We start from the raw sequence: 11,432 nt of genomic DNA on the forward strand, positions 1-11,432 counted from the left end.
CCGGGGAAGTGATGGTATCTATCTGTATCTGAGGAAGTACATCCTTGATCTACTAATAGAGACCGGTATGCTGGATTACACTCCCATTGATACTCCTATTGAGCAGAACCATCGGTTAGCAGAATATCCATATCAAATGCGTATTGAAAAACCTCGTTATCAGAGGCTAGTTGGACGTCTGATTTATTTATCACATACCAGACTAGATGTTGCGTATGCAGTGAGTGTAGTGAGTCAGTTCATGCATAATCTCAGTGTGGACCACATAGATGTTGTTGTAAGGATTTTGAGGTACTTAAAGTCAGCTCCAGGGAGAGGAGTAATGTTCTCTAATCACAATAATATCCTTGAGGTTTGTGGCTTCACGGATGCAGACTGGGCTGGAAATATAACAGCTCGGAGATCTACATCAGGGTACTTTACCTTTGTTGGGGTAAACTTGTTAAATGGAAGAGTAAGAAACAAAAAGTGGTAGCTCGATCTAGTGCTGAAGCAGAATACAAAGATATGGCTCAGGGAGTGCGAATTATTATAGCTTAGAAATTTGCTACAAAATTTGGGTATTAAGCCTAAGTATGCTATGCAGCTGTAATGTGACAACAAGACAGCTATTGATATTTCCCAGAATCTTGTGTAACATGATCGTACAAAACATGTGGAAGTTGATCGTCACTTTATAAAGGAGAAGCTAGACGCAAAAATCATAAGTTTTCTTTTTGTTCCTATAGAAGAGCAACTTGCCGATATGCTCACAAAATGAGTGTCTAAAAAGGCCTTTTATGATTCACTTAGCAAGTTTGGCATAGTTGATATGTATGCACCAACTTAAGGGGGAGTGTTGGCGTGAATCACGGAGGGAATTGAGGGTTAAAGTGTAGGTTTACTTATTATATATAGAATATTAATGTGTATAGGTTGATTAAGGCAGGGTAATATACTTTTCCTCTTTGTTTAAATAGAGGCCACCCTCAATTAATAAATCAGATCTCAAAATTCTCTAATACGAATCCTGGTCATAAAATAGGGGTAGGTCAGTGGTGGATGCATGTGGAAGATCTCTTACCAATATATAATATGTAAGTACTTGGAAATATTTAAAGAACCTTTAGTTCAGTTGGTTAGTTGTCTTGTACATGTTCTTAGGAATCGTTATTAACTCAGTTTTTAATTGTCTTTTTTTTTTCTCATATATTATATTTTTCTCCCTTTAAGTCTTTAACCACACGGTCACACACTTTGTCCTCCATTTCTTATTTAATGTATCATGCAATTTTTTCCCTTCTCATTTCCTTCTTTAGTTAATATATTTTGAAATATGTTTTTGCCAAATTTTTACTTTTTGATTAATTTCAATGAAATTCTAAAATGTTTTATCATACACACTTCCTTAGTGTTTTTAATAAAATTTTCCTGTGATGAGTTTCTAATATAAAAATATATACATCAAGAAATTGTAAAGAAAACACCGCCGCGCTGCGTCCCTCCTGGAGGTCCTCATGGACCACTTCACTAAACCCTCAATGTCCGGAGACTGGTCAAGTTCAGGCGCTACGTGGAGCACAAGTTGCCCGCCGGCTGGGCAAATCGGTAGATGAGCGCGTACAGGAGATGACTTTCAGGGCTGCAAAGCTAGACAGTGAGGGAGTGGAAAGTCTTAGAGGAGTTGCAGGTTTTGATGTTGATGAATAGTTTGCCGGAAAGGCCGGAAGAGACGGTTGAATGGCGACTGGTGAACATGGATACATATGAAATGTGTCTCGACAAGGTGATTGAGAGGCTCGCTCATTTGCGCTAGTACAAGGGTTTGGAAACAAAAACAGAAATGACCATCTAAGACTTAATTTCCAGCTTTGATTAGTCGTCATTGTTTGCTTATGATGATCGACTCATATAACAAATATAGGTACTTTTTTTTTTGAAAGGAAAGCCCTAACTATTATATGTTGCCTGAGAAACTTTGATTTCGATCGACCTTGTGAATCATAAGAAAAGTCAGCATAGTTTTTTGTATTTTGATTTTTGAAGGAGACACCATTAATTTAGTATTATTAATTAAGATTAATTTTCTTGTTCAATTCAAACTCGAATACTCGATTATAAAATAATCTTGATTCAGTTGACTGTATTCTTGTCCCTGCCATCTTTTGCTCTGCTTACAGTTGAAATAAGTGTGCTTTGCTTCAAGATCGCAATGTAATAATTCACACACCGACTAGGACAAACCAAATTCATGTCTTGTAAATTCGTATTAAAATTTGTACGTAGACATGTAGATACGATTCATTATACGGATAACCTGATGTGAAATCCCCTATAAATAGAAACTACCCACCCTGCTCCAAATCCCTAAATTTTGGCAGCAAGGCAGACCCAGCGGTCAAACTAGAGTGATCAGTTCAGTTGAAACCATGCTGAGTTCAATCAAAAACATGGTGTCTCGTAACGTAATTCCCAATAGGTGGAGAACCTCAGACGAGACTTCAGTCCTGAACTGCAAGGCCAATTTCGGCAACTGGAAGACCAAGCTTGAGTCTGTCCTCAAGTTGAACCACGTCGACTACGTCCTCACCGAACCAAAGCCTCCCGAGCCCACCACCGTAACCCCTCAAACTGGCGTCGCTCGCCACCAGAAATGGCTCGTCGACGACTCCCTCGCCCGCGGGCTCATCCTTGAAACACTCGACGCAACGGTTTACGTCTCTTATCTCCACCACCCCACCGCCGCGTCCCTCATGAAGGCCCTCACGGACTACTTCACTCAACCCTCAATGTTCCGGAGGCTCGTCAAGTTCAGGCGCTACATGGAGCACAAGTTCGGGGAGGGCAAATCGGTAAATGAGCATGTGAAGGAGATGGGTTCCTTGGCTGCTGAGCTGGAGAATGAGGGAGTTCAAGTTCCGGAGGAGTTGAAGGTTCTGATGCTCATCAATAGTTTGCCGGATAGGTGGAGAGAGACTATTGATGGGCTAATGGTGAACATGGATAAAGATGGTCCAGGTGAAATGGGTCTTGACAAGGTGACCAAGAGGCTCATTGACTTGGGTTTGAAGAAACACAGAGAAGAAAATCCAGACCTGTATGCTACTATAAAGGTTCAAACCCTCTCTTCAATACATTTCAAGCTGCATTGATCATTTGTTGCTTCTGATGATTTATATAACTATTATAGGTTTCCCGGGAGGAGGATCTTTTTGAGCAGATTGGAAAAGACATCTTTTTCGGCCTTGTGGATCATAAGAAAATCAGAAGTTTTTGTATTTTGAAGGAGACGCCATTTGACCAATTTAAGGTTCATTAGTATTAACTGTATGAATAAGATTTATTTTCTTGTTCAGACTCCATCGTAATTGATTATCAATATGATCTGGATCGTATTCTTGTATGAGTTGTCTCTGCTATCTTTTTCTCTGTGATATCAGCATAGTTACAATGCGCGCAATTTCATTCAACTTGGTCATTTTTGTTTGATGATTTTCCTTACGGGTTTAGGAAATAGGATTGAAGATCTTACAGTTCAGCTAAGATATGCAAGTACCAATCTAATGCAGCCTACGTTACATGATATCATATTACTAGAAGCATTAAATATATGCAATTAGGAATTTAGGATAATGTTTCTGTGGTATAAGCATTAAATCAGACCTCAGCTGAACAACTCTGTTTCAGAAATACTATCTACTCTTAATGCTAGAAAATATTGTTTTACACAATTATCTATGATATTATGTTCTGTCTTGCACTCATTATTGTTCTCCATAATGATTCATCCAGGAGGAGGTTGCGAAGGAGTTTGGCATACCAGTACAATATCAGAGGTACTGGAAATCGGATGAGGGTAAAATCAGTGAAAATCGCCCATGGCGTCGGTTGACACTTATGGAGGAAAGAGCATCTGTAATTATCTTCTGCTCTGATATCTTTGTCTGTAATTAATGTTCTTTTTGATGCATTTCTTTTGGTCAGACTCCGATGATAGTTGACTGATCTGTTTGGTGATTGTCATCTTGTAGATGTTATCAGTACATACAAGTTACAATCTGATACTTTTACTAGTGTGCTTCTGTAAAGGAAAAAAATGCTATGATTTCAGTACATACAAGTTACAATCTGTCTTAAAAATGCTATGTTATCAGTTAAGTTCTTTCATGTTGTACTTGGGTTTGATTTTCTTTGTTTCCTCGTAACAAATTTACATAAAAAGCCCACAAATTGTCCAGACCTTCCATTTACACATTCGTGTTTATGCTGCTGATGTTTCTTTCTGCTATCTGTTTTCTTTGTTTCCTTTGATGAACTTTTATGGGACAGGTGTAATTTCTATATCTTCATTTGGTGCTTTTCATGTGCTACATGATTTCCGCACACTAGCCAATAAGCTACATTCTCTGGTCTGTCTTTGAGTAGGGGTTCATAGAGCGCTACATCCATGTTGTTTTAGAAAAATGCTTCATTATCTTGGTTGCTATATTAAAACTTAAAATTCATCAGTGTTGCCCTATAGTTATGGCTAGTTGCTACCTTGGCCAAACATGAGATTTTCATTGAGAAGTCGGTCAGAGAGCATATCATATTTATGGCTACCTTTTTCTGATTAGAACATGGTATCTTCGTAAGTTTTTCTGCAGGAAATGCCAATTATTAAAAAAAAAATCTGGTTGAAGACTTTTAGAAATAATTTTCTTCAGCATCCTAATCTTCGTTCAAGGCATCATGTAGAGATTATTAAATGCTTTATTTCTGAGAAAACAGTATACATAATGTATAAAGAGTGATCAATAATGTTGTTTTTATCCCCAACTGAATCAATGAATGAAGTTCCTTGCAAATTCCCAAGAAAAAAAAAAGCATTGATGAGCTTATGTCCTTTATCTGTTTGCCTCTGTTCATTTATTGAGCGTTGCACATGTGTAACTTAATTTTGTTTTTCTTCCTCACATTGAAGGTTGAAGAGTTGACTGGTGATATCTCAGAAGTAGACTTGTTCTTAGAACTAGAGCTTGGGCCGGTAATATTGTCTGACAACTAAATATTAGTCCTTGCATGGATTATCTTTGCAACATTGTCTGATTTTCTGCACTTTGTTTAGGATGGACACCCTATCGCTCCACCTGACAGGACAACAGATGTCATTCTTCTCTTCTTTAAACTTTATGATCCTGAAGCAGAAAAACTACGGTACTTGTGAATTCTATTAAGGATCCTTATTATTATTATTATTATTATTATTATTATTTTGTCACTCATAACCAACATGAAGAATATCAGACATGATATCAGCTTGTTGTTTCCATAATGGCAGTTATGTTGGAAGGCTATTTGTGAATCTCACAGATAAACCTACTGAAATCTTACCGAAATTGAACAAGCTTTCTGGCTACTCCCTGGATCAAGAGATCGTCCTTTATGTGGTCAGTAATTACATTCCTGTCAGCTTCCTGTCACATTTTGCAGATAACTTTTATTAGCTCGACATTGTATATGCTGATAGTAGTTAGTAGTTAGAAGAGGTGTGTGCATTTATTTGTTTATGCTTTGTATCCATGTATGTATGAGAGAAGACCCTGCATGTGACCCAAACAAGCATGGTTTCCCTTCCTCTATCTTAAAAGCTTGGTCAGACCTTTTTGAGTTTTTGTTTGGAATTAAACATTCTCTTGTATTGGCCTTTAAAAAATTGTACTGAGCCTTGGATTGAATTTGTCTGATGTCGAGCTCTCAATAATTAGCTTTTATTATTACTGCAGGGTTGACGGTGTTGACATCATATTGTTGTAGGCTAATATATCTTAATCGTGCTTTAATGCTTAGGAACTTGAGTTTAAACCCGAGGTCATCTGTCCCCTCATTGACATGGATCTTACATTTCGAGACATCGAGGTATTATCCAAGTACTAAATGTTCGTGGATGGAATGCTGCTTGTAAGCATGTATTTATCCCTTTCTTTTGGTGTTCTGGTTTTCAGTTGGTTTCTGTGTTGTCGTATATGCAGCTTCTGGAGGGAGATATTGTCTGCTTTCAAAAACCAACTGCAGTAGATAATGGTGGACGTTTCCCGAATCCAGATTTCCCTTCTTTTCTGAAGTCAGTGAGACAGTGACTATATCTCATGCTGAAGTAAGCCTTTCAAAACCTTCTCCATGTATACGTGAAACTGCTATTCTTTTTAGGTTCTGTGTTTTCTCTGGTAGCTGCGTGAGAAGTTTGATTTAGCTGATAATGCCTAAATTGTTTTTTTGTTATGACATTTAAGGCATTAAATCCTTTCTTGCTTTCCTATGGATATTCTCTTTCATCTATCCTCTTTCGATCAGAAGGCATTAATTCCTGTTTCCATTCCATGTTACCTGTGACTACCAATCACCTATATTGGAAAGCCATACTGGGATTTTCTCGAGATTAGATCAGAAGAGTAACAATGTGAGGTGAACTGGGACAAAAAAAATTGGCAGTTAATAAGATATTCTTTGAATTATATGATTAAGAGTTTGGGTTGCAAAGTGGGTATGGTTGTGTTGGGAATGAGTGTGACATAGATTTTGCTTTTGATTATTGTTATTCAACTACTTGTGGCAATATGGAATGAATAGTAGCCTTTTGATTTTGATTTCCGTGTATATGATAAAGAAAGTCTTCTTGTTTCTTGTAGGATGATTGACCTCGTGACTGACATCAGCAGCGAACCAAAAGTCAATACTTATTGTGAATGCATAACAGTTTAGCTGGAAAATAATATACGCCTTACTGGAAACTTATTTATTAATTGAGTCTACTTTAAGTCGCATACTGCAAGTTAACTTTTGCTGTCAGAAATACTACAGTCACTTTGATATATGCGACTAATGCAGTGATGAAAGATTGCTGGAGAATTTGCTGTATGGTTTGTAGATTTACCAAAGTTAACTAGTGATGAAAGATTACCGAAGAATTTGATACACAGTGTAGTTCTAATCCTGTGTTTGTACGATATTTACTATATATTAATTTGACAAGCACTATTTATAATCCTGTGTTTGTACGATATTAATGTTCATAAGCTTTGTGTAAATTACAATTTTGTCCTTATTATGATTTTAATCACATACTTGCCACTGATCTATGTATAAATCTAGTAGTGATAAATACGCATCATAATTTTTTCTCAGCTCTTGTTCTCATGCTTCACTCTCCATCTCAGAGTTTCCTCAATTATCTAAATCATTGGAAACCATGTATTTTCGCTTTTGTCCCCACTTTTAATTACTAAATTTAGTGCACAATTACAGTTGTATGCGCCCATTTTTTCTGCCTAATGATGTTTTAAAAAACATAGAATATATGTTTCAAGTTACCGCGGGGTACAATAATATCAGTGCTCTCTAGATACTATAATCGAATATCAATGTTTATTATATATTTCACTTATACGTATATTTTCCGGTAAATCTGTATGAAGCTTAATTATACAATGTCATATATTATGTTCAAAAACTATGCTGCAACTTGCTTACTTTCTACCTAATAACGTAGTATTCCAACATGAACATTGACATTAACACAAAGCCGCAGCAACGCACGACCTTGATCCCGAGTATATATATTAATTTGACAAACACTATTCATGTTATTGTTCATATGTTTTGTGTGAAATTACAATTTTGTCCTTATTTTGATTTTAATCACATACTTGCTACTGACCCATGTATAAAATTCGGTAGTGATGAACACTCGTCAAAATTTTTCTCGGCTCTTGCTCTCACTGCTTCGCTCTCCATCCCGAAGCTTCCATGTCAATCTGGGTTTCTTCCTCAGCCATCTACTTCATTTGGAAACCGTGTATTTTCCATTTTTATCCCCACTTTTAGTTACTAAATTTGGTGCCCAATTACAGTTTCACCCCTCTGTTCTTTACTTTGACGTTATTGTGAAGTTTTGATTCTCTGCTCCGTCCTTGCATACTCTCAAATATATACATGTTAGACCAAAATCATCAAATATGAAACTGATGTGTATCGAGTGCTATCCCTCTTCTCCCTTCTCTCTGTTTTTTTTTTGGAAGGGATGTCGCGCCCCTCTTCTATGCCTAATGATGCTTCAAAAAGAAGAGAATATATGTTTTAAGTTATCGTAGATACTAGAATCGAATATCAATGTTTATTACATACTTCACTTATACATGTATTTCCGGTAAATCTATATGAACCTTATTTTTACAATACCATATTATGTTCAAAAACTTCGCTGCAACTTGCATGCTTTTTACCTAACAACATATTCCAATATGAACATTGACATTAACACAAAACAGCAGCAACGCACGGCCTCGATCCCTAGTTTACTACTTATTATTTAGTGGTGTTCTGTCCATCGGTTTATGAACAGTGTCGGCTACAGCGACTCGGCTCGGCTCCTACACTACTTTTTTCGCTTACAATAAAACCTCGTACGTTACACAAGGTGATGAAAAATATAAAACTGAACTAAAACACAGGCAGCAAATGATCAAATGAACATATATGATTTAACATGGACCATAAATGATAATTGGAATTGATATTTTGCTCATTTTTATAACCCATAGGGCAAAGGGGAAGCCTCTTTCTAACATTATAGCATATGCACTGTCTTTGGGCTCTTCTAACATACAATTTGTCAAGCATGAGAATTCCAGAAGAACCAACAATTCTTGATGGCATCTTTTGTATTTTTTTTTTAATTTTGAGACATTGCTTGATTTTTTTTATAATTAGCTGATTCAAATGTAATTATTTTATAAGAATCCCTTAAAATCACTGTTATAAAAAGTGGCCGCCTAGGCGCTAGGAGGTCGGTCACCGCTGCAATTTTTGCTTCGGCGGCCATCCTTGGCGTTATGTGAATTAAGTGCCGCGTAGGCAGTCCTAGACGCCTTTAAGCATCCAAAAATCAGTTGACTAAAAAAAACTAAAAAAACTTGAGATTTAATATTGCATTTTTTTATAATTTATCTTTTGTTGTAATATTTTTATATGGACTTTGCACTTAAATTATTGTGAATTAAGACTATTTTCAAAATTAATATTGAGCATTATTATACATTTTTAATCATAAAAATAATTTAAATACATGTATAAAAATAAATAAATATTTAATAATTCAAAACCGCATAGACGTCGTCTAGCTGTCTAGGCGCTAAAAGGTAGTTGTCCGCCTGCATACCGCCTAATGCTTTTTCGAACCTTGCTTAAAATTATCTCATATTGTAATATGATTTTTTTACCAAATTATAAAATGGTACCATTTGTTATAAAAATATATTATTAAAAAGTCACAACTTATATGCCAATTATAATGTCACTTCCATTTTAATAAAAAAAAACTATAAAAAGGTCAAGTTATATAATACAAAATTATAAAAAGGTCACATTTTGCCTTTTTCATGTGACTATTTTACCCTTCCTTTCTTTTTCTTCTCTTCTTCTTCTTATTTCTTCTTCACCTAATTTCAGTCATACTTTGGCCATCTGGTGATAGATTTGAGTTTGGTTGGTACCGTTGGAAATATCTCTATCCCCACTTTCATTTAATACCATACTCACTCCGAACCGACTACCGTATATTGTGCATCAACCTTCGCAAGGGGCAGCCCTCGTCCATAGTGATGTTCCAAGCTATTCCGGCAAAATCGGAGCTCAAAACTCTCCAATTTTAGTTATTATATTTATTCTAAGCATACTCATACTAATCTCTTTTGAATTTTAACATTATTTCGTAGATTTAAATATTTCTCTCATCAAGCCACACTACATGTCACACTGCTTTATGTAACTGTTGTGAAGAAATGAGAAGAAGAAAATGACTAGAAATAACGAACTTTTGTCTACTTTATATGATATTGAATTTTTCAAATTAACTCATACGATTCAAATATCGACACTGATGTTGTCATACAGAACACTACCAATCACACTATTAGTCACACAAAAATTTAGCAGCTACACTATCAGTCACACCACCAATCACCCTACCAATCACACAAAACATTTGTCAACTACGATATTAGTTACACCACCAATCACACAAACATTGTTCTGTGACAGGTGGTGTGACATGTAAATTACACTTGTAGTTGTGACAAGTAATGTGACGAATAATGTGACGGGTAAACTGATAGTCATACAACAATCCACACTACCAGTCACACTAACTTTCCGTGACAAGTAGTGTGACAGGTAAACTGATAGTCACACTACCAGTCACACTAACTTTTTCATGTGACAAACATTGTTCAGTGACGGGTGGTGTGACATGTATATTACACTTGTAGCTGTGACAAGTAATGTGACGGTAAACTGATAGTCATACTACCATCCACAGTACGAGTCACACTGACAGGTAATGTAAACTGATAGTCACACTATACTTCTCCAGCTTCTTCATTACTTTCATCGAGATCTTCACCACATTCAGTCCCGCTGACGCCTCCCTCATCTGATCCAAACGACATCGCCATCCAGCCCAACCTTGGCTCTGCCCAGTGGTGCCGATGGGTGCGACCATGAAAATTGGGCACCTTAAAAAATATACAAAATTTTCGATTAGGCACCCAGAAAATTTCTCTGAGCACCTATGTCGTCATCATCATCATCTTCTCCGACCATGAGGCTGCGACACCACCTGACAAATCTCACTCATATCGACTCTACTCTCTCCAAGAAGCTTGAGGACCTCATCCCGTCTCCAGATCTGGTAGCCACCCTGAAGTCATCAACCTCTTTGTTAGGCAACGCCACCCCATCCAAAGCCTTGGGCGATCTGTGAAGAGTCAGCGGGGGTAATTTCAAATCGGGGAGCGATGTTGAAGCCGTTGAGGGCGGCAATGATGGGTGTCGGCAAAGTACAAGCATGAGGTTGAGTTCATAGAGAAGTGAGACTCATTGTTACGAGCACTCAGTTTCTGAGAAGAGTGGAGAATCAGAGAGATTTGAACTCGAACGAATGACGACGAGAACTGAGTTGTTTACAATCCCCTATTATAATAGGATTTCTATATAATGTAGAAATATTCATTATACTTACCTAAATTCTACTTTGTAATCCTCTTCTATAAATATATAGATTCCACCCTCAATCAAAAAACTATGATTGTGTTCAGGTCTTAATTAATTATTTTTAGATGGACTTGAGATTCAACTCATGTTAATTATTTGGTTCGGGGTTTTATATTTTTCAAGATAAGACCCAAGCGGATTTAGGTCCGAAATGAATCGGTTCGGTTCTCGGCTCTCGGTTCTATTCGGTTCCAAAATGACTACATTACTCGGTAATCTTCATAATACATTCAAGCATTTAATGCAATATATAATTATATAACTCTATCAATAAGCAAGAGAAATCAACCAAATTAAAAAAATCTCACAATATAATATATGAAGTCTTAGACAATTAAATCAACATTCAATTTTAAAGTAAAACA

At 36.6% G+C, this 11,432-nt stretch overlaps 1 protein-coding gene across 3 annotated transcripts; it reads left to right on the forward strand.

Annotated features, from left to right (window-relative positions):
• Positions 1 to 2,363: 2,363 nt before the first annotated feature.
• On the forward strand, positions 2,364 to 7,002 carry LOC126786844 (ubiquitin C-terminal hydrolase 13-like). Of its 3 annotated transcripts, none has more exons than XM_050512797.1 (9): positions 2,364 to 3,092; positions 3,170 to 3,289; positions 3,772 to 3,894; positions 4,943 to 5,005; positions 5,087 to 5,175; positions 5,300 to 5,408; positions 5,809 to 5,877; positions 5,964 to 6,115; positions 6,648 to 7,002. In XM_050512797.1, the coding sequence occupies exons 1-8, from the start codon at positions 2,409 to 2,411 to the stop codon at positions 6,096 to 6,098; spliced, it is 1,392 nt and encodes a 463-aa protein (XP_050368754.1). In that variant the 5' UTR covers positions 2,364 to 2,408; the 3' UTR covers positions 6,099 to 6,115; positions 6,648 to 7,002. The 3 variants fall into 3 exon arrangements, with proteins under 3 accessions (XP_050368754.1, XP_050368755.1, XP_050368756.1); XM_050512798.1 differs by having other exon boundaries at positions 5,991 to 6,115; XM_050512799.1 differs by lacking the exons at positions 5,964 to 6,115; positions 6,648 to 7,002 and having other exon boundaries at positions 5,745 to 5,877.
• Positions 7,003 to 11,432: the final 4,430 nt, after the last annotated feature.

This window comes from Argentina anserina, chromosome 3 (genome assembly GCF_933775445.1).
Source record: "Argentina anserina chromosome 3, drPotAnse1.1, whole genome shotgun sequence".
Lineage (NCBI taxonomy): Eukaryota > Viridiplantae > Streptophyta > Magnoliopsida > Rosales > Rosaceae > Argentina > Argentina anserina.

Excerpts from the sequence above, each read along its gene's own strand:
- LOC126786844 (XM_050512797.1), top strand. The coding sequence starts at position 2,409 with ATGCTGAGTTCAATCAAAAACATGGTGTCTCGTAACGTAATTCCCAAT. Across the intron at positions 3,895-4,942 it reads TTATGGAGGAAAGAGCATCT|GTTGAAGAGTTGACTGGTGA; the intron begins GTAATTATCTTC and ends CTCACATTGAAG. Across the intron at positions 5,409-5,808 it reads AAGAGATCGTCCTTTATGTG|GAACTTGAGTTTAAACCCGA; the intron begins GTCAGTAATTAC and ends TTTAATGCTTAG.